Raw genomic sequence first — 26826 nt, forward strand, 5'->3', positions numbered from 1 at the left:
GGTACCCTCAGCAACCGCCGAACAGCCTTTGCGAAGATGGTATCTTTTCTTGCAGGAGGAGCAAGTTAAAAATCTACATCTGCAGGTAGCCACTGGGCGCAAAACAGCACAAGCATTTGACATCCTGGTGCAGTCAGCTGCTCTTAACGGAGTAGGTGCATCGGGCGAGCCCAGTATGCCAGGAGCAGGCACATGGACTCGGCATCGAGTAAAATTTATACTGGTAGTTCTAGTCTTCAAAATGTACCGGACAAAATGTGTGGGTGGTGTGAATTGCAATGGCGGCTTCCTATACAGCGTCTGGGGGCAGAGGTAATGAAGGGCCGGGTCCCAGCCCACTTCTGTTGGCATAGGTGTACGAGGGCCACTTGAAAGGCACGGCAAGCCGAGACTGTGTGTTACAAAGTTGCTAGAACCTCACAGTGTGGCCATTCAGGGACATAGCGGTCTTGACGAAGAGACACCCCCCATACAGTTCTGTCACCTGGCATTCAGGTCATAAAAGCTAAGGCAAAGGGTGCTTGCTCATGTATGTAACAGCTACTTTGCAATATCTGCGACAATAACAAAAACAGCGCTGCTATAGAAAGTGGCTCTAGCGAAGCGTGAAGACAAATGCAAATTTATATAAAATACTCCAAACTAACGGCAAATTTTATCCCCTTGTATATGTACGATATTCTCAAGAGATGATCAAAGATAGACGCCTCGAAAAAGTTTAATGCTTTTGGAACACACAAAGAAGCTTTCTTTCACATGCGTTCGCTTTTGCTTTCAAGGATGATTCCACAGTCTCCATCGTACGTGCTCTTGAGCGTGCTCGCGGATACTTACAGTGTTGTTGTTGTTAGTGGCCATTTATTAACGAAATAATAATGGAAATAAAAGATGTTGCTAGTCGCGGCATCTGCCATCGAAAACAGATGCTAGCGGCAATAAAAGGACAGGGAGAGGACAGGAAGAGGGAAAGAAAGGGGGAGCGATATTAAGAAAAGACAGTGGTAGCGGGTAATATACACTATGTACGAACACAGAAAAAGAAAAGAAATAAATGCGGGGTGCTGCGACGTGCATGATGAAAATGAAAATTGGTTTTTGGGGAGATGTCAGTGCACGTTAAAGATCCCCAGGTGGTCGAAATTATTCCGGAGCCCTCCACTACGGCACCTATTTGTTCCTCTCTTCTTTCACTCCCTCCTCTATCCCTTCCCTTACGGCGCGGTTCAGGTGTCCAACGATATATGAGACAGATACTGCGCCATTTCCTTTCCACCAAAAACCAATTATTATTATTATTATTGGGGAGAGAAAATGGCGCAGTACCCATCTCATATCTCGGCGGACACCTGAACCGTGCCGTAAGGGAAGGGATAAAGGAGGGAGTGAAAGAAGAAAGGAAGAAAGAGGTGTCGTAGTGGAGGGCTCCGGGATAATTTCGACCACCTGGGGGTCTTTAACGTGCACTGACATCGCACAGCACACGGGCGCCTTTGCGTTTCCCCGTGCATGATAGGAGTCACTTATGGTGACCATTGCGACTTCGTTTTGACCATGTTAGTTTTTTTTTTCATGTGAGATACAGAAGAGCGATTTTTGGTCATCACACAACGACGATTTTTCGTCGTTAGAGGCGTCGTCGTCGTCATCGGTGTAGTATGACTAGCCTGCCTACCAACGACCACATCGACCTACGATCGTCGGCCAATCGCCGTTGTCGCTTTCAAGTTGGCATCGGCGTCTCGTCTGCGTAATGTGAACGAGCCTTTATCGTTCATATCTAGTGGGCGTCGCGGCTCAGGCTACGATCATTGTAGAAGCGGCAGCGACGGAGCGCGCACACAAATTAACCAGACTTTTCTGCTTATTCCAGGTTGGTGAAATTGTGTTCACTTGTACGCCTCGATATATTTGTCGTGTCGTCGCTGCTGCTGCCAATGGTGCTGTGTTAGCTATTGTTCTGAGCTGGGAGCCTGGTTTTTGGTTAAGGTTGTAAAACTTCTCTTGTGAAGACTTCTGCAAAATTAACTTTAGTCGATATAGCCTAGAGCCTTTGAGAAAATCAGCCTAACAGTATTAAGGAAGTTGTCAAAGTGCACACTTATCTTGTAAGTAAGTTGGACTGTTATGGGGCAGAGACAAAAAAAGTAGCATAGAGCAAGTCGAGTGAAGAAATTCGCACTGAGCTCAGTGAAATACGCAGCTCTTTTCATTTTCCTAACCAGGATTTAAAAAAGAAAGATGTAGACGTGCTTCTATGTGAACTAGATTTAGTAAAATAGTGGCAGGTTTTTAACGCGGTTAAAATGAGTAGACATGCGAAAGCATATGTGTTCATTCTTCGTCCTTTCGTTCTGGCATCTGCATGCGCACGCATCCGGGTTCCTCGCTCTTAATTTCCGCACCCTCTCTGCACTCGGCGGCAGCTGCCGCTCGCCCTCCTCCCATTGGCTACAGCTGGCTCCTCCGGACTTGCCCGAGGTTCCTCCTAATCGCTGCAGCTTGCGCGACGCTCCTGCGAACTAACCCGAGCTTATCCGAGTTACTCCGAGCCTTCACGTAAGATTCTTGGTTGGGTTTTACCCCGTTAAGTAGTGCTCTCGAACAAAAATTAGAACAATCAGCATCTATGCTTTGCCGGTTCCACCCCAAGCGTTGTTTGCATGTATGACTACATTCTCAGGCGAAATGTCGCTTCAGGCATTGCTTCATATTGTTGCAACGTTATGCCTGTTACTTGCTTATTTTTCTGCTCTGCGGAGATATTCAGCTAAATCCGGGGGCTTTCACAGCGGAAATTCGCCAGGAGCTTTCTTAAGGTCAAACTGAGATAAAGGCTAAACTTCATGCGATAGAAGCCGCACAGACTGAAAATGAGAATGTCATGGAAGACCCAAGCTCCCGCATTGAGTCTTTAGAATGCAAGTGCACATGTTGTCACGAGTGAGTGCGAGACGCCTCGGCAAGAAATGAAACGACTAAAGAAACCACGGCACGCAGTGGACGAAGCCGACATAGACACTGGGAGGGAGTGAAGCAGACGGCGCAAAGTGCGCGCGTCTGCGCGAAAGCAGTAATCGTTTGCGTGTAGGTAGAAGAAAAGCAGACGGCACAGCTCCGGGCACCGCAAGTGCGTGTGAATCCACGGCCGTCAAGATACATGGGCGCAAAGCACCCGCGGGGCTAGGAGGACGGTATGCAGCGGCGTCCCCTCCGTGCGGCCGCCCCGAGGGGAGGCAACTGAGGGACTCGAGCTTTGAACCCGGTGTAGGAAACACGCACTGAGGCTGCCCTCCTAGGCCGATGCATCCCGGCAACGATCCGGACCGTCGAGACGCTCCTTCGGCTACGCTCCGCAGGCCCCGTCTCCTCTAGCGACTTTCCTCACCACTATCCAGCTTGAGAACCGATTGGACTGTTTTCATTATTCTCCATTCGACTGCTACATGGACTCTAAAGACTCTATTTAGAACAATTTGACGCTATTCTTGACCCCACCTGCGTGTGGAAACTCTGCCTGATTTTTGCATGCTTACCTGTGTTATGTAAACCCCTTCTTTATTGAGTTTTGTAGTTGATGTTAATTGTTTCATTAAATCTTGTTTTGGGAGACGTACACCTCTCTGGTACTGACTCACGTTCTAGACAGATAGTGACACATGTATTGATCAATTAAACGAGGTCATTAATGAATGTCGCAGTGACTGCAAAAGCCAGAGACGCCTGATAGGAACACTATTCGCCAAGGCCGATGACCTCGTGAATCGAAGCCTACGTAGCAATTTGATTTTTTTTCGGCGTAAAATACACACATGCATCTGAACCAAATGCACAGTCAGGGAGATTAATTGTAGACATCTGTAAATCAAAATTGGGAGCGCAATTTTCAGGTATAAACCGCGCTCATAAATTGGGAAAATCGAAAGATGGCCATAACCGACCGTTAATAGCATTTTTTGCTTCGTAGAAAGAGAAGAAAAATATTATAGGGAATGCGAAAACCTTGAAGGGGACTTTATTAGTATATCGGAGGACTATTCGGAAGGATAGCGCCGGAAATTAAAGATTCTGAGTGATTTTGCCAAATCACAATAGCAAGAAAGACACAACGTAATTCTTAAGCATAATACGTTAAGCCCAAACAAAGGCAAATTTGTTTATGACGATGACAAAAGCAAGTGGTCGCTTATAAGTGACCGGGTCATTCTGATTCAAGTTTCCGGTCTTTGTTATAAACTGCCGGAGCACCAAAATAAAGCCGAAGAATTTGCAGACATTTTGAATACGATCCAGCCGTCCGTAGTATTGGGCACAGATTCATGGTTAAGCGATTGTATTACTGATAATGAGCTATTTCCTGCTGCCGATACATGCTACAGGAAAGATAGAGGCACCGATTGCGGATGAATATTTATTTTAGTAGACAGCTAAATATCTTCAATTCAAATCATAGTTGATGTCGGTATATGAGAAGTTGTCTTGTGCCAGTTGGTGCTTCCAAACCGGCAAGTTGTGACAGCCTGTAGCTTTTACGGTTAACCAGATTCTTAAGCAGAAGTGTTGCTGCTCTTTTCAAGTTTGTTGCAATTGCTGCATATATATATCAAATTATCACAGAAAGAAATTGGAGCATACAAAAGAAGATGTACGAAGTGATACATTATTTTCTCCATCAAGAATATTAACTGGTAGCCAAAGTATCAGTAAACTTTGGTTTACAAAACAGGTGCGTAGTGCCACTCGTAAGAGACAGATAAGTTGTAATTTTAAAAATGACTATATTACTGAAAGCTGCGATAAACTGAATTACGAATAGGTCAAGTAGAACTGGCTATACGCACAACTAAAGATTCGTTCTGCGAATCATTTCATTTACTGCTACAAAAAAAAAAACCTAACAACTTTTGAAAGCATGTCAAAGAAACGGAAAAGATCTTTCGATACCGCCTCTTGCAGCTGGCGAAAGCTGTGAGCACGAGGTCGTCGATAAGGCAGAATGTTTTAGTCAGTACTTCAGTTCCGTTTTCACTCCGGCACGGAGAAAGGTGACTCAAGCGAGCAGCCTGGCAATAGGCAGGTAACTTATATAGAAGACGTGATCGGTACTCGAGGGATTGACGCATTGTTGCAGCAATTGAAAGGTACAGAAAGTGGGGACCCGGATGCATTGTGAGATAGCTTTCTAAAGATGAAAGATTAGTACGTGGAATTGGGGAGAGAGCAGACCGATTATTCTTCCGGTTAATCTCCCTGCCTTTCGCCCTCCTCCTCCTCCTAAAGATAATTTTTGACGAGTTGCCGAGGAAGGCGTCTCTGCCAAATGACTGGATAAGTGCGTGCATTGTGCCTGTGCATTAAGTAGGCCAGAGAAACTCTGCCCCAAACTGCCGCCCTGTATCTGTGACGTGTGTTGCGTGCAAAATAATAGAACTTGCCTTGCCCACTAGCGTCATTGTGCATATGAATGCGAGTTCATTATTTAACACACGTCAACAAAGTTTTCGGAAAAGGCTTTCCTGCGTCACCCAACTAAAAGAATGTGCACATGACTTAGCACATGACGTACTGTATGTGTCTAGACTTTAAGAAGGCATTTCATACAGAAACCCATAACCTGCTTATTCAAAAAATATATACTTACCATATAAATCCTCGTGTGATATGTTGGGTCACAGATTACTTGCGTAAGAACACGGTTTATTGTTCTCTGTCGCCAAAAATGTCCAAAAAGTGGGCGGGGAAGGAGCAAAAGTGCCGCCAAATTTTAAAACGACGGAAGTGGTCAAGAAATACTTTGGTTTGGGCAAGTTGGTTCATGGCTGTAGATGATTTCAGGATGGCGCGAAAGGAGCAAGGACGAGTGTCCTGTTCTATTCTTCTGCCTCTCTCGTCCTTGTTCCTTTCGCGCCATCCTGACAATGTCTACAATCGGAAGTGGGCGGAGCGAAAGCGTGGCGCATAATTTCAAAAACCGAGAGTGTGGACGGAGCGAAGCGTGGCGCCAAGTTTGAAAACTCAACATGGGCAATTATGGAACTTGATTCATTTAGGCAAAGAGGAGCAAAGAGGGGCGAGGAGACGTCAATGCTCGCGCATTCCTCCAATGCTGCTACCGCATTGATCTCATATTTTTTTACTCTATGTTAATGACATCACTAACGGTATTGCATCCCATATGAGGCTGTCTGCAGATGATTGCGTGCTTTACAGAACAATTACTTCTGCAACAGACAACTACAAGATTCAACATGATTTGTATAAAATTTCTTAGTAGTCCGCACAGTGGCGTATGAACTTGACCAGAACAAAACAATATATGTACGTAGTATGCACAAAAAACAGAAACCCTCAAGTTCGAACCTACGTCCTAAATAGTTTTGTCTTTTGCCGTGTATTTGAATACAAATACCTAGATGTGTATTTTACTCCAGAGTTAAATTGGCATCGACCTGTCGATTACAAAATTGCCAAGGCGGGTCGTGCATTGGGTTTTCTTCACCGCAATGCTGGAAATTGCTCATTAGCCTCTCAGGATTTCCTTTGTAAGGTCAATGTAAGACCAATCCTAGAATAGGCATTCAGTGCTTGGGATCCACCAACCACGGAAGTAAAAGCTATAATCCTGCACGAGATTTCCGACTTTTCGTTATCTCCAGAAGGAAAATGGCGACGCAAGTGCCTGTGTTATACCGTCGTTATTCCTGCAGGTAGGCGTGTTCCAACCGATCGATACATTTTTTATACCTACACATATAAGACCTGTGCAGTCCTGCCTGAAAAAAAATGTTTCAGGGAACATGTCTTGAACACTAAGCAGTGACTAAGTTCCTATCTTCTTTTACCAAGAAGGCTTTCTTAAACCTTCCGGCATATGCAAAACCCTCTGTGCACTTTTATTCTTCGCAGGGACATCGCGTTAGTTCTCGGAAACGATCGGAAGGAGCCAATATTTCGAAAAGCCTCGCCATGGACATCAGGGCACCTCGGGGACCGATATACAGAGTCATAGATGGCCGAACTTTTAACCGGCACTTCTCTGTCGAACTCTTCCGTTCGGCGTTGCAGTACGAGCCGAGAACGGGTGACACCTTCCTCGCCACATTTCCCAAAAGCGGAACAGTATGGCTGCAACAGATCTCTTACCTTATTCTTCACGATGGGCTGCCTCCTCCCAGCGTGCTCGAATTGCACAGGAACCAACCCTCGCTCGAGATGTTCGGGGCCGAGGACGTGGAGAAAATTGTGCATCCTGGCCTTATCAAGACTCACCTCAGCTACGACTTGATACCGAAGAGTCCGAGAGCAAAGTACGTGTGGGTCTGCAGGAACCCCAAAGACGTGTGCGTCTCTTTTTTCTATCACACGAAATCTCTAACAGCGTACGACTTCGCTGACGGAAAATTTGAAGACTACTTCGAGATATTCATGCAAGGCGCTAACGATTTTGGCGACTACTTCGACTACATGCTTTCCTGGTACGCCCACCGCAACGACTCCAACGTGCTCCTCCTGCACTACGAGGAGATCAAGGCGGACCCACGGAGTCAGGTGCTGAGACTTGCGGCTTTTCTAGGAGAAGAGTACTACCATAGACTTGTCGAGGAACCGGAAATGCTACATCGGGTCCTCTTGTGCAGTACCATAGACTACATGAAGGATACGACAGCTGGCACCGTCAAGACTTTCTTCGACAAGCCACTGGGAAACAACGAGAAACTCTGTCCTGGGATTAAGCACTACTTGGAAACTTTGAAGAAGTACCCTAGGAAAGTAATTCCCTTCCGGAAGGGTGTCGTAGGAGACTGGAAGAACCACTTCACCGAAGATATGATCGCAAGAATTGAAAAAAAGATTTACGACAAGCTTTCTGGAACGGAGTTTATTGATATCTGGAAGAGTTACGGCATTCTGTAAGCGCCACAATACTTCGTGGTGTAGGCCTTTCTGCCACCTGGCAATTATTCCAGTTCAAGGCCTGTCGACGCAGGGTATACCAGTGCTCGCATTTAAGGGGAAGACACGTACTTCACCTGCTACATCTCGAAAGAGCGTGCTTTGTTACCTCATAAAGAAATAAATGTGAGTGACGAGGCAGACGCCGTGTTATTGTCTTTATTTCGTGCTGCGCGAAGATTAAAACATTCCGAATGAGGGCTGGGTTTATTTGTTCATTTTGGACATTAAATGTCTCTTTGCCACGTACTTCGAATACACAAAAGGACCCGAAAATGGGAGGCCAACCGGGAAGGCGGGAGTGCGACCGGACATAGGAAACCACACCGCGAAAGAATATTGACAAGAGGAAACACAAAAGCCAGGACGGGCGTTGAACTCCCGACTGACAGGTTGTTAGGAGAACGAGGGTGATGGCTGAATTATGCATAGTTCATTGGCATAGAAAAGAGTGCAATGTAGGAAAAAAACGTTGAACTAGGATTTTTGTGCGGTCTAGTTGGTGCATAGCTAATTGACGGAAGCCACAGTGCGAAAGAACATTGATAAGAGGGAATACACAAGACAGGACGGGCGCTAAGCTCTCGACTGAAAGGTCGTTATGGTAACGAGGTTAACCAGGGTCATGGCTGAATCGCTATGAAATTATGCATTCGCCAACTAGCCACGACAAACGTCCTGATTCAACTTTTTTCTCCTACACTGGGCACCTTTTTTATGTCGACGAACTAAGTACGACAAACTAAGTACCTTTGACCTCTGGTTGTTGACATTGGGTGATCTTTGGGTTGACCTTTGACCTTAAGAACATCAGTGGGGTGATGTGAAGCCTCGTGATCACATCCGATGGGGGTGCCGTAAGACCCTGTGATACTACGTCATAGCCACGGGGTCGTGCGGGCATATATAGAGCGGCTGTCGCGAGCGTGTAGCGGAGCTGCCATGGACGAGCCTCAGACGCTTAGCAAGCGCCCTTGCTTTTCGCTGAATTCCAGGGTTAGCGAAGTTAAGTCACTGCCAACTTTTTAAACGGGAAATTCTTTGGGCGCATACTGCCGCCAAAATCAACGGAACATTGTTCGAACTTGAAGAACTTGAGGAATAGCCTGAAGGAGAACACGATGCCGAACTTATCCGCAATATTCGGAACTTTTCTGTAAGAACTGGGAGCGAATGGGAAAAGGAAATGGTGGATGGAAAGAGAGTGTGCTTGTGAACATTTTAGTGGTCGGCGAACAAATTTACTATGAGTTGTTCCTGATGACTGTTTAAAAGCAAGGTGCGAGTAGTAGGAACTCGACATTTGAAGTGAAATTTTTTCGATGTGTGAGTGGTTGTAAGTTCGCCCGGCCGATTAGCTTGGTAGTGCTGGTTTTTCGTACATAATGTGAGTACCCAAATTGTTCCGGCAAAAGTGGTTTTGCTAGAGGCTGCAGGTTTGATTCGAATTTTCCAAAGTAGGTATGATGACTGTTTTATATACACTGAGTGAGTTAAACATATGTGAGAGCATTTTCAAGTCAGAATGATACACGGCAGCCCTGACCTCGGTTATCGCGTGTCATGTGTCCTCTTCGATTCATCGATTCATAGTTCTCCGCCACGGGCCTCAATCTGTTATCATTAGCAGCCATGGTCGCCAATTCACCGCGTTCGTTGTGGAGCTGCTTCTCCCTTCCTGCGCTACACACTCATTCATCACTTTACCGTTCTTAAAACTGAACGTACAAACCGAACGATCATCAACATACTCTCAATGTACACTAATTCAAGCCACAACAACTGGGGCCGTGTTCTGCCATTCATCGCCTACGCTTTCAGCACCTGCCGCACGGCGCAAGACCACTGTCTTCAGCACATTTTTCCTACTCTACACTCGCCCCCCCCCCTCCCTGGTATGCCCTCGGTACAACCCTTCCATTGTCTGTAGGTCCTCATGAAGAACCATCCATAGCCAAGATTCTCTGTCTTGCAGAGACGTCCGTCGCCTTGTCCGCCTTGGCATTTTCGCCTCCCAAGATCACTCTCAAGCGTGCAAAATCAGTATTGGCGCTCGGAGTGCCCCTTCAGTCCTGAACGGTCGCTGCCATGGAGAGCGATTCTCGAGAGATAGAAGCACGCATCAGACACGCAACATCGAGAACGAGTGAATGCGGCCAGGCGATAGAAGCGTCAAGCTCGGTGTCACGAGACCAGAAGCATTAATCAAGCGCAAGCGCAGCGAAGAAAACACTAGTATAGCATAAATGCTTCCGCATTCATAGCACGTAAGGAGACTTCAGCATCAGCGATAAGCGCTGTAACGCAAATCGTAACCCTGTGGTTGCCGTGGTAACGGAGGCGGTTATATAGTAGAAAAAATAACAGGCGGCAGCCTGACCCCCGGGCACCACAACTCGGAAGTAAATTGATTCGATACGATATATATATATATATATATATATATATATATATATATATATATATATATATATATATATATATATATATATATATATATATATATATATATATATATATATCTGGTAGGCGTCAAAGTCGGGTCACTTAGTCGAGACATTCCTGTAAAATTTGTGGGCCAATCGTTTGTGGTAGAATGTTTCGAATGGTGTCGTAAGATTCAGAGTTTCGCTCAGCATAAACCTACTAGTTATAGCCCAGCTCGCGGCAGGGATTCGAATCGGCTACCTAAATTTCCTAAATTCCACATCTTTACGAATCTTCATATAAATGTTGTGGCTCAACCGCTTGTCACAGTGTTTTCGGGATGGCGGCATACGATTTCGCGTTTTATACAGCATAAACGTACCAGCTAAGGCTGACAGTAGCTCGCGGCAGGAATTCGAACCGGCGAACTTTGTGTCAAAGCTCGATATTCGGTCACTGCTTCAGCGTCGGGTAATTTTTTCACTAGGAGATGGAGATTCTTTGAACTGTGCCTGCTCACGCATGTCACCGAAAACGCTGTAGACAGAAGTGTCACGTTCCAAGTAACACCCGCGGTTATCTTCTAGCCATAAAGTAATTACACTTGTTTTCCTTTGATGAACACCACAAAATAAAAAAGGGCTAGAAACGTTCCCCAATACTTTCTTTATTTTGTAAACTGCCGTCTTTCTTCGTTAGAATGCCATCAGGAGCGCCTCATTTCCCTACAATAAGACCGGTTTGCTATGTGATGTCAGCGTGCCTTAAGAACTCCAGGTGACCTAAATTAATCCGGAGAGCTCCACTGCGGCATTTGGTTCCCCATTCGTTGTTTCGTGACATTAAAGCTCCAGAGTTTACAATAATTTCTTTAAATTCTTAACCTCTGGATATAGCTTGGTCCCTTACCGTTGCTGTTCGAGTTAACCCCTGCAGTTGCCACAGTTTGAGCTCTTCTTACAAATGCGGTTGTACCTTTTCTTTCAACCCCCGAATGGTTCGTTTAGTGCCAAGCAAAAAAGAAAAAAAAACAGCCGGTATACATCAACTTGGTAAAGGCGAGGGATACCTTCGCCCTCTTTCACACTTTTTCTTTCTGACGGAAACTATACCTTGTTCAAAAAAAACCCCCCGGGAGATTATGAAGTCAGCTTCCACTTGTGACTGCTACTATATAGCGAAGCTCATAAATCAATCAACGATTAACGCAACGCTACACCTTTAGCGTCATTTCCGTAATTTCTCGCAAAGAGATTTTAGACGCTAGGATTTTAGATTCCACATCAATATTCTGAAACGGTACGAAGAGCGTGCGTCCCAAGAGATCATGCAAGCGTCATCTTTCGTCGTAATCGAAGAAGGTGACGTAAAATATTGTTTCCAGCAGCACCTTTTCCTGAATCGTTTCAGAAATGGCCGAGTCGTTTGGATTTCCAAGACAGATACCTCATCGACCAACCCTGCTGACTGGCATCCCATACCACTGATAAACGGAGATTACGAAATATTGAAGACATTATTCTTTACTAATTTGGGATAGGGGAGAGATAATATACGCAAACCATTTTCATATTGAGTGAATAGTTTGTGCCGACCCTTAGCACGGACCACGGTAAAGGAATTGAAGCCGTGCAGATCTCCACCAAGCTCGATGAGGAAAAACAGCAGGAGATTCGGAGCTTACTTGACACGTACGCTGACATTTTTTTTCCGAGATTCGCGGAAAGTCTAATCTAGTGGAGTGTCAATTCAGGCTCTCCACTTCTGAAGTCGTGAATACCCCTCAATACCCGTTGTCTTTTGCCACGAAGGACGTGGTCGAAAAAGAGATAGACGAGATGATCAAATTCGGGGTCATTCACCGTTCAAAATCTCCATACAATTCCCCTCTCGTTCTGGTTAAAAAGAAAGACACCTATCGGACTTGCATCGACTTTCGACGCATGAATGATGTTCTTGTGTCGCAAGCAGAGCTGATTCCAAGGACAGATGTAATATTTACCAAGGTTGGAACCAAGGGGTTCTTTTCAAAATTTGACCTTGCTAAAGGGTAAGGGCAAGTGCCCCTGGAGGCAGCTTCGAGACCGAAAACAGCGTTATCTACCCAATGCGGTCACTGTGCAGTTCGTCTATATGGCCTTCGGCACTAAGACATCATCGGCTATCTTTACGTGCCGGATGCGCATTTTCTTACAAGACATAGACAATGTCGTTCATTACATCGACGATGTTCTTGTATCGACCTCTACCTGTGAAGAACATCTTTGGACTTTAAATAGGCCATTTGCAGGGTACGCGAGACCGGCCTCATGATCAAGCTGCAGAAGAGTGAAATCGGAGCCACTAACATCTCTTTTCTTGAACACCAGCCTAGAGAAGGGACCATCCGACTACTGGGAACGGTGGTGGAAAAGCTTGTCAACGTACCGCTTCCAAAGACAAAGTAAGTGCGTTCCTTCTTAGGGCTTGCCGGATTCTATAGGGGTTTCATCCCTGGCTATGCCGACAAAGTCCAACCACACGTGGAGTTGATACGCAAAATGAACGCAACCTTGTCCCTGGACACCACAGCAGCAAACCGCTTTTGACGAGCTCAAGAACGCGTTAACTTCCAGGCCCGTATTAAGAGCTCCACTTCTCAGTAAGGAGGTCGTGCTTCGCACAAATGCTTCCGAGGTCAGCGTAAGGCGACGTTCGCCTGCAGGAGCATGATGGAATCCTCCACCCGGTATCATATGCGAGTCGACAGCTATTACCTCGCAAATCTCCCTACTCAGCGATCGAACCCGGTCGAAATTTCGATCCCCTGGGGTTCTTTAACGTGCACTGGCATCGCACAGTACACGGGTCTCTAGAATTTCGCCGGCATCGAAATTCAGCCGCCACGGCCGGGATCGAACCCGCGTCTTTCCAGTCAGCAGCCGAGCGCCATAACCACAGAGCCACCGCGGCGGTCGTGGTAACAATAAAGCGGTTAATTAAATTGTAATAGTGTACTTTTTTAGTATTAAAGGTAAGCATCTGGCTTCAATAAGAGATTTCTAGCTGACCAAAACGTTGCACGCAAAGGTGCACGCAAAATGAGAGGCCTCTGCCCTACAGTGGGCGTGGGGAGGCTGATGCGGACATCACTAATTGCAACCAGGTGCCCAAATATACTTAAATATTTACCTATTATTCAGTTAACCAGCTTTGTGGTCATCATGGTTCACCTGTTTTCTAATGTCCCTAAACACTGGTTTCACTCTGCCGAGAAAAACTCTTTTTCGCTCCAACAGCATATTTTAAAGATCAGTAGCGGACTTTGTGAAACACATGGTATATTGTCTGCGCACGTGTGCACTCGTAGATGCGGGGTGCTGTGCTTATTGCACAGTCACATATATGCCTAAGGGCAAGTAACGATATCGGGAAGGCGGTTTTTTGGAGGCGCGTTTTATTGCCTCTAATATTTCCGCGTTTTATTAGAGATGCTACTCTCTGTTGGTGGCGTAATATGCAGATTAGGTTTTCAAAACGTCTCCATCTGCACTGGCGAAAAAACAACACCATCGCGGCCGCGGAACTGTTACCGTAATTTCCGGTATATAGTCCGGAGGCTATACATGGTTAAAGGCTGAAATTTTGCACTTGGCGTAGTATCCAGAGGAGTAGACCCTACATTTTATTTTTGCAAGTATCGCCCAATATAGCAAGAAATTTTCAACGCTTATTATTTACGAACGTTTTGTGATACTTATGACTTTTGTGTGCACGTATATCTTTATGCACGGGTTGCACACGTGACTGTTGCTGGCTGCGTACTGGGTGGGGCAAACAATAGAAAAAAAAACGGATCCGAAATTGAGCTCTGCGGACTATGCATCAGGTACGGACTTTATGCCGGAAATTACGGTAATTGCCTTCCCGTCTTGTACCACCTTCATGGCTATTGGAAGGCGAGGGGGTCATTTTGTTGAAATTTGTAAAGTTTGATTGTACGAACCATACGCTTGCACAAAATTTCGAGTGCTACTTGCACAGAACGATTACTGAACTTACTTCTCGCTTGCTGACAGCCGTTGCACTCAAGGAATCCTAACCAGCTAACAGCAGCTGGCCCATGCTAACTCTTGCTCATCCTGCCTTCCTTATTTTGGAATCTCGGGCAACCCCATAGGTATCATACTAGGCCCTTCTGTTTTTCTTACATTCATGAATGACCTTCATTTCACTGTTTTATTAAACTAGTCCTCATTTATTGATGTATGGCCTGCCATCCCACTCTCAATATCAACAGTCCTACCCTACAGAACAACCGTCTGTGTGCTCGGGAATTGCCTATTCGCCAACGTTAATAGGATTGCATTAATAGCTTTTACTGCCATTCATACCCGTCTCCATTAAGAGCTGATATGTGTCAGTATTTCCTTTGTGCTTGTATCCTACCCTGTTTCAAGCAAAGCAACCCATAGACTTCAATTATGTCATGTGGTTAAAATGCTAGGTGCGTACGTTTACGCATGTGACTTGTATGCGCTTGTGTCATTTGATTCTTATCCTCATCTGAAATGGCCAGCCAGGTATGTTATGGGGCCAGCATTTACAGTATTTTTAAAAGGGTGCCTCCTTCTCCTCTATAATGAAGCTAAATTTCACACCAGTTCTGTCGTCATGAATGGAGTCAGGTTACAGCTGCTGTGTATTTTATGTGTGAATGTGATCTTCTTACATTGACGGCAGTGAAACGCATGGAAAGGCACAAACCTGTATTCAGTATTAATTTATTCATAGGTTTGCTGTTTTCCTTGCATTAGTAACACAAGTTTTCATATAAGGCCCTAAGGAGGATTATCATTTTGGTGCATTATAATACATGCAGCCCTTATTGGATTGTTTAAACTCACATACACTCCCTGTATGAAGCCGAAAAGTAGGCATAGCCTAGGCAAAGGTCTTCAATCAGTTAGGTTCACGACTAAGTCACTTTAGCATAAGGTATGCCTAAAGGGAACTTTGGCAGTTTGAAAACTAAACTGGCAATGAAATAAACTTTACTTTGCAGAAGATGTTGCTAATAACAACATCTAGCTCATTCCAAAATTTTATACATGACAAGTGGTGCGGACAATGCTCACCTTTATCTGCTGTTTTGGGAACCAGAATGACTGTTACGATCCGTCATTTCTCATTCTGGTCAAAAAATGTCGTAAATACTACTTTAAAACTATATGAGATGATATATGCATCTATACCCTACACACGCTTAATGATTATTTTTTATTTCACTGTATTTTGCAACAAGACAACTTTCACCTTGTAAATATATTTCTACTAATTCGGCTTGAGATAACCCCTATGCATGATCAGCGCATCCTTTTTCCTTGTATGTATGAAGTTATCTTCCCAAACTAAACCAGGAGCCGTCTAGATGTAAACCAGGTTACCAGCTCCCACATAATGTTATGTTTAGACTGAAGGTAAAAGGCATGTATGGCCTTTTACTAAGTACTAAGTAGCCACTTTGTTTTCATTCCCATGGGCACTTTCAGAATTTTTTGGAGTTTTACAGACAACATGCCAGCTTGTTTCTGCATGTGTCACCATTGACTGGCTCTGAGCACAACTCTCCAGGCTTGTTTGCACTGCTTCATTCTAGCTTGTGCAATTCGCATTGCAATATGAGCTAAGGAATGACTGCTAAAATAAAACTTGTCGCCCGCTGTCACTGTGCAGAAAAGAATCCCATGCATTTCAGTGCAGTTATAGATGGCTTGTCCCTTTAATTGTCACCACACTGTGCTATTTCAATTTTGGCTTTTCTAACTGATATAATAACATTACAGAGAGAAATCAGCAATGTTGCACGGTCACTGTTCTGTGAAATTCACAACTGCTGCAGTTCCAACTGATTTTGCATATTCCAAATTACTGGGAATGTCATAACTTTCTCGTGCATTTGGGCTCGTATTCGAATGCAGTGTGTTAAAATATAAAATTTTTAATATATGCACATTTCAGACAAACTTCTTACAGCGATGAATAGATAAGTGTCTTTTGCGATAACAGTAAAGTGGGGAGACAACAAGGAGGCCTGTTTACTTGAGAGTGACAACCAGCGTTTATAGATGGCTACTGAAGTGTGCATGGATTAATGGAAAAGCTATAAAATAAAGGCAATTATTATACATTTAAAAAGACTGCAGTGTGCTAGTTTGAATAACTGATGATTTAACTTGTGCTATGTAGATTTTCCTGTTATAATTGCAAACGATCGAATATGTACTGCTAACCATAGGTTGTTCTAGTCCCGTATCCTTGGCTGCGAGAATTCGCGATAGGGATCGCGTCGTCGTTCTGAAATCGTTATTGCATGTTAGGGTATAGCGTAACTGTTAATGGGGGTACTCTTAAAATATTAGGAGGCAAAAACCTTAGAACGTAGTTAGAACGGCCGCATATATATGGGTGGTCTTCAGCTGAGTCCTGCCGACTAGCGGTCGAACGAGTTGCGTCACGATCGTGGTATGATGCCTTTTATCACTTTCTGAAGTAGAAATAGCGCAAATGTTAATAGTTTCCGGCGACGCTGCCTTAGAACCTCGCCTGCGGTGTTGCAAAGTTTGTTGCGACTTCGTTCGCGGACGTCGGAATCAGTCACGCCGAGATCCATCGCTATCACAGCCAATCGCGGTTTTACCTGCTACTAAAAATCTCACAGCTAAACATGTCTCGGGTGAGCCACTATATTGATGTGTGAGTATTCGCACGGCAGGATATCTTCGTGTTTTGCTACGGTACATGCCTGTACTGCCGCACGGGCGGCGCTGCCGAGAGCGCCAATCAGAACGCCCGAGTCGTCCGCTCGGTCGGATGCAGCACTCTTGATCGTACAGCACCTATACACACCCATTTAGAGCGGCACAGTGAAACCTGCATGGCTGTTTTCCTCCTAGATTTCTCTGGAATCACAAGGTTCTCCAAACGATGTTCACATTTCTCTCATTCAGCTTTCCTGTTCTTTTAGTATTAGAGCAGATATTGTACGAGAACAATTAAAAAAACTTCGAACGAAAAGACAGAAAGCACGGCTTTTTACCTTGAAAAGCCCAGCCGAAGCCCGACATCGAGGGCAGGCCATCTGACTTCCGGTGAATTCGCGTGCGTCGCCATATAGTTCATACAGAGATGCCATAGAGGCACTAGACGTAGAGCTGCGCATCCAGCCAATGCATTCCAGTGAAGGATAAGCGCTGCCTTATTCCAACTCTTTTGTCACGTGAATGCGCGTTCGCGTTGTACAAAGCTACTCTCCTCCTGTCTGTGCAGCTGTAAGCGGCGAGTATACAACTGAAGCATTGTGTTTGGAACATTTCAAATTGTATGTAGCGGCTATACTGAAGGCGCATATCCACTCTCATGTTGTCGGCCGATATTTTCTTTGTCCTGTAGGTATATGAAGGCATATATTAAGCTAGCCGCGTATGAGTCGAGCACTCAAACCTGAACAGTGACAAAGCAGTCAAAGTGTCTTAGAATATCGATCTTTGTTGCACGGCATAAGGATGTTATCGAAAGAATATCGCGGCGGCTGCACTGAGCAATGTATCCGGCGTATTGCTTGCACTGCGTGAACTAATTGTAACGTCCCAATGGTAGCCATAGTCGAAACACTGCGGCAAGCCGCATGCAAAATGCAGTTTTCGTTGGCAAAGAAAGCAGAGTGCCTTTTTGCTAGCACAGGACGATGTAGCAATGTGGTCCTTGATGCACAGCGGTGATTGGTAGTTTATGCTGACTATGCACGCAACCTTGAAAAGAAAATGCGTGAAGGAGTCGTGTGCATCACGTGCTTGTGAAGAAATTACAGAGATGGCTTCGAACCTTGTGCGTTAAATAGAACTTGAAACGTCTACATGCTAGTATGTTCCCAGTGTAGGCGTTCCCGGCACGGCATTAGGTTTGAACGCGGGTGCTAGGTCTCGGAGAGGAGTGGAGGAATTGACACGTGCCTCGAGTCAGTTTGATACACTGACAGCCGCTTAGCGCTCAGACACTTGTTCAGTAATTTATTTTCAAAAAGGCGGAAATAAAAAGGTGTCTCAGTGAATGTGGTGTCTTTCACTCTCTCTCTGTCTTGAGAATGCCGGTCAAAGCCTACCTGGCAAATGCCTGTTCCATTGATTTCACCTTTCCCATCGCTGTTCTTCACTTAGCTTATGAAAGTGAAACAGTCGCCTGTTAAGACAGTTTAAGAATGAATGCGCAGCATTCGTGTGCAGTTACGCGCTCATAAGCGAGTAGAAACGAAACCCACAAAAAACGCTACCCTGAGAGCCAAAAAGAGGCGGCGACGAAGCGCGCGGAGCACCAGTGGCGTCTCTGGTTACCAGGGTATCGGTGCATACGCACAACTGCTCATCCGTGTGACGTCACGCGGAGCTCCGACGGTGGAGCGGCCGCGCGGCCGCGGCGACGGCGAAGCGCACGCGGCACCTTCTACTGCTCTCCGGTTGCCATGGTAACGGCACATGCGCACAACTGTGCTCTCCCAGCCAGCGCGAAATGCTAGACTGATAGCCCAGTGTAGCTCTCGCTACAAAAGAAATCAGAAACCGAAACTGCAAAAGGGTCCGCTGAAGCGTGCGCGGTGATTACCCGCATAGTACAGCCAGGAATACAATTCTTGAATATTTCGGTCACATAACTGAGCTACAAAATTGTTTTATCTCGTTTGACTATTACAGATGCTCATTTTCTGCGCAATATTTTCAGTAGCCAGAGTGCAAATTCCGGCAGTTCTGAAAAAAGTGCTCTCACTACAGTAAGAATTTTAAGATATCAGCGCGCAGGCCTGGACGACTTGTCGTGCCCAGCTTTACCCTTCTCGTATTCGCCTCGGAAAGCAGGAACGCGCCATTTAGCTGCCTAGTGGTCATCAGTTGCACACCCTGCTGCTGCGCTTTATTTCTCAGTATAAGGATGCTTTCCGCAAACACATGCGTTTTCCGTGAACTGTGATCACCCCTCAAGAGTGTCACCGAAAACACTGTAGACAGAAGTGTCACGTTCGATGTGGCGCTCGCGGTTATCTTCTAGCCGTAAAATAATAACACCATTTTTCCATTGAACAACAGAACGAAATGAAAAAGAAGCCTCGAATTGTCCTCCTATACTTTCCTTTATTTCGGCGACTGTAGACTTCCTTCGTTAGAATTCATAAGGAGCACTTCACTTTCCTACAAAAACGCCGGTTTGCTATGTGGTGTCAGCGTTCGTAAAAGAACTCCAGGTGGACTAAATTAAACCAGAGAGCTTCCCTGCGGCATTTGATTCCCCATTCGTTTTTAGTGGCATCAAACCCCCAGAGTTTACTACAATTTCTTTAAATGTACCTCTTTGTTCAGCTTGGTCCTTTAGCGTTGCTGTTCGAGTTAACCCTTGCAGTTGCCCCAGTTTGGCCGTACCTTATAAGTACGATCATGCCTTTTATTTCAACCCCAGCATGCCGAGTTTGGTGCCAAGGTAAAAAAAAAATACAGCCGTTAAATATCAACTTGCCAAAAGCGAGGGATACCTTCACCCCCTTTCATACTTTCGCTTTCTGACGGAACTCATACCTTGCTCAAACAATTCCCGGAGATTACGAAGTCAGCTTGCACTTGTCGCTACTAATAAACAGCAAAGCTCTTAAATCAATCAACGATGAACGCAATGCTACACCTTAAGCGTCCTTTCCTTTATTTTTTGCAAAGAGATTTTAGACGCATATAAACCACTCAGTTTTCAGGTGTAAAATGAATTTCTTCCTTTCTTTTGTATTCTGGTCGTTCATGCGGCTTTGAACAAAAAATGAACGCAGAGAGTCGGTGAACATACTCTTGTCGCTGGGACCAGCGCTAACGCGGCAGCTGACGTCTCAGACAACAACAGCTTCTCTTGAAAACGCCTATGCGACATTCGATTCCCGTGATGACAGGATTGCGTGCTTTTTCCAGAGGTCAATAAGCTCCGTGCCGGAAAGCTTCTCGTAAATCTTTTTTTCCATTCTTGAATTCATATCTGGCGTGAAGTGGTTTTTCCAGTCCCCCAAGGCACCTTTACGGATGAAGCTCGCATTCCTCGGGTACTTTACTGTAGCTTCCAGATAGTGCCTAATTCCCGGACATACCTCTTCGTCGCTTTCCAAGGCGTTGGCGAAGAAAGCCTTTATGGTATCAGCTGTCTTCTCCTTCATGTAGTCGATTCCACTGAATTTGACTACTCTTTCCAGAACTTCCGGCTCTTGCGTGAGCTTCCGGTGGTACTCTTCTCCCAGAAAAGCTGCAAGCTTTAGCACCTGACTCTTGGGGTCGGCTTTAAGCTCTTCGAAGTGCATCAGAAACACATTTGGGTCGTTACGGTGTGCGTACCAGGAAAGGATGTAATCAAAGTAGTCGCCAAAATCGTTGGCACCTTCCATGAAGACCTCAAAGAAGTCTTCAAACTTGCCATCTGTGAAGTCGTACGCTGTGAAAGCCTTCGTGTGATAAAAGAAAGACACGCATACATCTTTGGGGTTCCTGCATACCCACACGTACTTCGCCGTGGGGCTTTTCGGTGCCAAGTCGTAGTAAAGATGCGTCTTGATAACGCCCGGCTGCCTCATTCTGACAACGTCTTCGGCGCCGACCATTTCAAGAAAGGGGGAACTTCTGTAGAACTCGAGCCCGCTGGGAGCCGGAAACCCGTCGTTAAGTATGAGGTAAGTGATCTGCTGCATCCATATTGTTCCGCTTTTGGGAAATGTGACGAGGAAGGTGTCGTCTTTTCTCGGTACGTACCGCAGTGCCGAACGGAATAGTTCAGTTGAGAAGTACCGGTTTCCGGTGAACCCGTCTATAATTCGGTACATGGGTCCTCGTGGCGATTTCACGTCTACGGCCATGGCGCCTGGACTATACTTTTGTTCCGGTCGCTGCGCAGAACCAGACTGAGCAACCTGCGAATGGAACGGCACACACATGAAACGGAGACTTTTCTCCGGACCGCGTAACTTTAATACAGGCCATTTAAATGTGACAAGCGCTGAAACAGTTCGCTACTAAATTCTCTCGCGTCGTTGAATTGAATTTTGTTCATTAACTGAAGACCATAGCGATAGAACCTTCCGTGCAATGAGCATTTAGAAAATATAGAATCACGTGCAGGAACAGAAATAAACGCGGCAGTCTCTGAAGTTATTGCATGCGTACTATGACGAAGTAATGCGATACAACGAAAGTTACGAAACCACTATTTTTTCCTCATAGCTTTCTGGTACAGCATCCCAGTGAGCTGAAAAAGAATGGCTGGCGATAAAAATTAGGATTGCTGTCTCGACTTTCACTATTCGTTCCTATGACGTTTAATTAGTTATCGCTTTGAGTGGCAATGCGGCTTCTTTCGCGTATGGTGTCCTTTAAGCACGCTCATAGAGAAAATGGCCGACTAACATTTGGGTATCTGTTAAATAATTATTGAATATATCCTGGACTGCATGCGTTGTCGGAAATTGTTGTACACTTTGCCTGCCGCTCACAATGTGGTTTTTTAACGCGTGTTTTATTGTACCTGCGACTATAGACGAGGCTGCGGGTGTTAACAACTTTGCTGTCAACGCGATGCATCCCTACCATTTTATAGTGACTGGATCATGAATAATGTTTTGCATTGTAAAAGACACACGCGGCGTTGGCGCAGCACGTCGCAACCGAAATTAGCTCCACCTTCTTTCCCATGACCTTCCTGGCCTTAGGCCTGAGTCGCAAGGCCCACATGTACAGTGGAATGAATGCTCTTGTGAATGTGCCAGCAGCGATCATGTGGTCTAGGAGGGGTACGGTAGGTTTGTATCCATCGCCTGCGACATGTCTAATGTCCGTGGGACATATGTACAGGAACAAGACAGGGTCAAGGTTTAAAAACACATGGTAGCACAATAGGCGTAGGCAACTTCAACCACCTTGTTTGACCACTGTGTGCGGTCAGTCCGAGCATTGCGTTTACGACGAAAATTCTGGTGTCAAATTCCAGATCGTGCCAGAAAACGGCCAGTTCATCAGTTTTTATTTGTATACGTGCTTTAGACAAGTTGCTTCTTCATTGATAAGAAAGCACGCGAAATATGGAAAAATTCCGCGGGACCAAGCGCCGCGTTCTGCCACATCAGCGATCTTAAAACACGAAATTCGTGAACGCCGCCGCGTTAAAGGGCGCAGCGAATGTGAGGAGGCGAATAGAGCCACGAAACAATACGCGGCTACCTTAAAGAATTTCTTGTTCGAGGTAGTTACTGCCGCTGCGCGCTGCGAGCATATGGTCAAATGGAGTTTTCGCACATTTCGCACGCTTCCTTCTCAGCGCGTAACATATTAGTCTACTGCACACAACAAAATAAAAACTGAAGAATTAGACCCTTTTTGGGACAGTCTACATTTTGGTATTGACACTGTAGCTGGAAATGAAATAGCTGCAAACTGAATGTTCTAAATTTGGTTATTGAAATGAACAAAATAAAAATACTCGATCTTCCCACATACAGTGGTCAACATCGGTTGATCACTGTGGTTTGACGTTGCCACCACGTACACAGGCGAAAGCCTATAATGGGTCACACTCGCGGCCACGAGCCTGTCCGTCCGACGTCACGCTCTTCAGCAACTCGAAAAGAAAAACATCTTTGTGCACGCTGGAATTCCAACCACCATCCTAACGACTACGCTACTTCCTGCCAAGGAATATGTAGTTTTTCTTGTCTAGGACGCTGGAGAGTGTTTGCGGAAATTCGTCGAATAAGACGGATGCCTCCCAAACGCCCTCCAGTGTCTCCAGCATTTAAGATTCACAAACAATTTTGTGCTTAATATCTTCACCACACATCAGTGACACAAGCACCAAAACACCCGCTAAAGGCTTTCGCCTCACCGCACTTTAGGTAAACAAAGTGCCCCCTTGAATTTATTTTGTCCAGGTATATTTTTATTCTTCGGGTAACTTAGCTATAGGACACTTGGCATATGAAGTTTGAAACTTAAAGCTGGCAGCGTTGGTGTAAATTTATAGTTTTTGAAAACAAGATAGACAATATGACCCTCTGGAAGTTGATCAGACGCAAGGAGGAAAGTTAAAGACACTGAGGAAAGCTTCATAAAAATTGTTTTTAGAGCGAGAGCTATGCTCCTCCGAGTAGAACTTCCGGTTTCGATGTGGATGAGACAATGACCTTCAAGCCTCACAAGGTCAAATCGAATTTAACTGCGTGGTAGTATGGCCCAAAATATGGCAGTTTGGCCACGTCATCATATTACTGACCACTGGGTGCCTCACCCTTATCTTAGAATTTGACCCTAATTTGCACCACAACGACAAAGACCTTTAGTGCCTCACAATGGGAAACCGAACTTAACTGCGTGGTGCCTATGGAGTATGACCACGTGACCATATGACTAAGAGCATTGGGTACCAGAGCTTGACCTTGACATTTGGCTTGAGAGAGTTGAGACCATGCTTAACAGACCTTTCGCTCCGATAACTTGGTTCAAGTCATAGTCAACCCCAGCAGTTCTTTAAATTCTAATCTCTGGCTCTATCTGGGAGCGTTCACGTTTGCCCCGTAGAAAAATGGTTTTTATTTTTGGTGAGAAAATTGCAGTACGAAAATTTTTCGCCAATAGATTAAAATTCGTGACCTACACAAACTCCGAGAGCATAGCTTTAAAGAGAATAGCAGTGGAACTTTTTTACTGGAATCCACGCCCAAAAAACCAATCGGTTTACTGCAATTCAATTCCGACCGCATGCGCGCTTCATTTTCCTAGCTTAAAACAGCTCCGATTTAAGTTACAAGTAGCGTCGTCGGCATTACAATGCCTTGATGTACCAATGATGGCCAGCTTCGATTTCTCGCCAGTCTCCTTGCAAGTTCAGGTGGCTGAGCGGTAAAAAATGAGGAACGCTTTGAGCTCCGTCACGATTCCGTCGTCTAAAGCATTCCGGCGTCGTGAGGAACGAACTAAATGGGCCGAAAGGGCGAATGTTTGATCATTCGGCAAATGGGGCAAGGCGGAACAAAAATTCATTTAGAATGATAAACCATGACCACTTTTCTTCACCGTTATCGCTCTTGGGATAGCTTTCCGGTTTTGTTGAAACTGGTGCCATTTTAAGTTCAACGGGTGCATGAAATAGTGTAAGCAAATCAAATCGCAAAGGCAGGAGCCTGGAACATGCGCCACGCTTTTATCCCGCTCAGGGAATCTTAAGTTTCTGGATGGTCGGTCATGAGAGTCCGTGTTTAGCTTTTGTTTTGTTGTTCTGCTACTCCTCAGGTTCATTGCAGATTTTGGTTTGATTTGCCGTTTATCCTGTCGGAATAAAGTGTAGATTGCGCTTTTTCTTGCGTCATCGGTGTTCCTGCAATGTTTTTTCGCGCTTCCAAAACGTGCGTATCAAGGTGTTTCTGGGAAGCGCGCCACTGATTTTTTAAACGAGGCTTTTTTGAGTTTAAAAGGATGAATTTTTCGGCAAAGGAATACCAGCACTTATAGACGTCGGACAAAAATCGAATAGTGGCAACAAGAAAGCGGTTAACTAAAATATAATGGTGTACTTTTTCATTAATAAAGGTAAGCATATGGCTTCAATAAGAGATTTGTAAGTGACCAAAAAGTTGCACGCAAAGTGAGAGGCCTTTGCTTTGCAGTGGGAGTAGTGAGGCTGATGATGACATCCCTAATTGCAACCAGGTGCCTAAATGTACTTAAAAATTTACTTATTATTCAGTTAACCAACTTACTGGTCATCATGGTTCACCTGTTTTCCATTGTCCCCAAACACTGGTATTATTCTGCCAAGCAATGCTATTTTTGCCTCCAACAGCATATTTTAAAAATTAGTGGCGGACTTAGTGATGCGCAAGGTACATTGTCTGCTCGCTTGTCCACTTGTAGACGCGGGGGGCTGCGCTTATTGCACTCACCTCTCTGCCTGAGGGCAAGGAACGATATCGGGCAGGTGTTTTTCTGTGGCGCGGCATTTTTTCCTCTCTAAGATTTCGGCATTTTATTAGAGATGTTCGTTTCTTTTGATGGCGGAATGTGCGGATTGGGTTAGCAAAACAAACTGCACCTGTAATGGCGAAAAATGCAGTAGCATTGCCACCGCGGAGCTGTTACCGTAATTTTCGGTACACATTCCGGAAGCTATACATATTTAGAGGCTTAAATAGTGCGCTTGGCGTAGTATCCAGAGGGGCAGACCATAAATTTTCTTTTTGTAAGTATCGCCGAATATAGCAAGAATTTCTCAATGCTTATTCTATTACGAACGGTTTGTGACACTTTTGCTTTATGTGCACGTATATCTTTATGCACAGGTTTCACACGTGACTGTTGCTGGCTGTGTACTTGGTGCGGAAAAACAATAAAAAAAAAACGGATCCGAAATTGAGCTCTGCGGACTATGCATCAGGTACGGACTTTATGCCGGAAATTATGGTAATTGCTTTCCCGCCTTCTACCAACTTCATGGCTATCGGCAGGCAAGGGTGTCATTTCGTTGAAATTTCTAAAGTTTGGTAGTACGGACCATCGGCTTGCCCAGAATGTCGAGTGCTGCTAGCACAGAACGATTAGTGAAGCTACTTCTCGCTTCCTGACAGCCGTTGCACACAAGGTCCACCATCATGCCGCTCTAGGCCTTAAGCATGAAGAAGGAACAATATCGCTCCCAAAGTTTACTTGCTTTTTCGGTGGGCGTGGCAGCACGCTGGGTGCAATAGCATATGAAGAGGCCTGCAGAACTTAAAGTCTGCGGTTCCCTTTTGACATGGCTTGGTCGAAGTTCAAGTTAAGAATTTTTTCTTCAGTAGCTAACGTCTAAAGAGCCCGCAAGCTTGATTATGGAAACTACATAATTCGTTTCTGTCAGGTTCTTGTAGCATACGCGCCATTGAATGATACAGCCGTGAGAAATAGATGTTTATAAATCACCATATTTTCATGGCGAGCGCTACATCAAACGCTTTGTGTGAAAAGGCAAAAAAAGAAAAGCAGGAGGCTCACCCGGTGCGTCAAGAGGCTTCCGTGATCCGATTTCTGCCACTATATCGCGGTGTGTGGAATATGGCAGTGCGCTGCGCGCGTTGCTGTTCACAGAGCGCGTCGCAGTCAGCGCGATTTAACAGACACGCGCAGGTCGCCGGTTTCACAAATGATAGCGACAAAGAGTGCCTGAGGTAAAGAACCGGTGTTACAAAGCGGCTTTGTGCCGTTATCGATGAGAATGCTATTGCAACAATGGGGGGATTTAGTTGGCAGGTGTGGGTTCACTTATGGATGACCTGTAATGCATTGTAGGAGAATACTTAGCTAGGATAACGTTTCTCGGGTCACCCTGAAAGGCAGACAGCTTGAGGGAAGTGGGACTGTCTCTTCGAAGAGCTGCGTGTTC

The 26826-nt window shown here is 45.3% G+C and overlaps 2 protein-coding genes across 2 annotated transcripts; one reads left to right on the top strand and one right to left on the bottom strand.

The window, feature by feature from the left end:
• The first annotated feature begins 1715 nt into the window (after window positions 1–1715).
• LOC144097192 (sulfotransferase ssu-1-like) lies at window positions 1716–8031 on the top strand. Its single transcript, XM_077629943.1, has 2 exons — window positions 1716–1870; window positions 6904–8031. The coding sequence occupies exon 2, from the start codon at window positions 6964–6966 to the stop codon at window positions 7909–7911; it is 948 nt and encodes a 315-aa protein (XP_077486069.1). The 5' UTR covers window positions 1716–1870; window positions 6904–6963; the 3' UTR covers window positions 7912–8031.
• A 12049-nt stretch (window positions 8032–20080) lies between these two features.
• On the bottom strand, window positions 20081–26561 carry LOC144097193 (sulfotransferase ssu-1-like). The gene is made up of 2 exons (XM_077629944.1): window positions 26439–26561; window positions 20081–21337 (listed from the first exon to the last, which is right to left on the bottom strand). The coding sequence occupies exon 2, from the start codon at window positions 21281–21283 to the stop codon at window positions 20306–20308; it is 978 nt and encodes a 325-aa protein (XP_077486070.1). The 5' UTR covers window positions 21284–21337; window positions 26439–26561; the 3' UTR covers window positions 20081–20305.
• Window positions 26562–26826: the final 265 nt, after the last annotated feature.

Source organism: Amblyomma americanum, chromosome 7 (genome assembly GCF_052857255.1).
Source record: "Amblyomma americanum isolate KBUSLIRL-KWMA chromosome 7, ASM5285725v1, whole genome shotgun sequence".
NCBI classification, from domain to species: domain Eukaryota; kingdom Metazoa; phylum Arthropoda; class Arachnida; order Ixodida; family Ixodidae; genus Amblyomma; species Amblyomma americanum.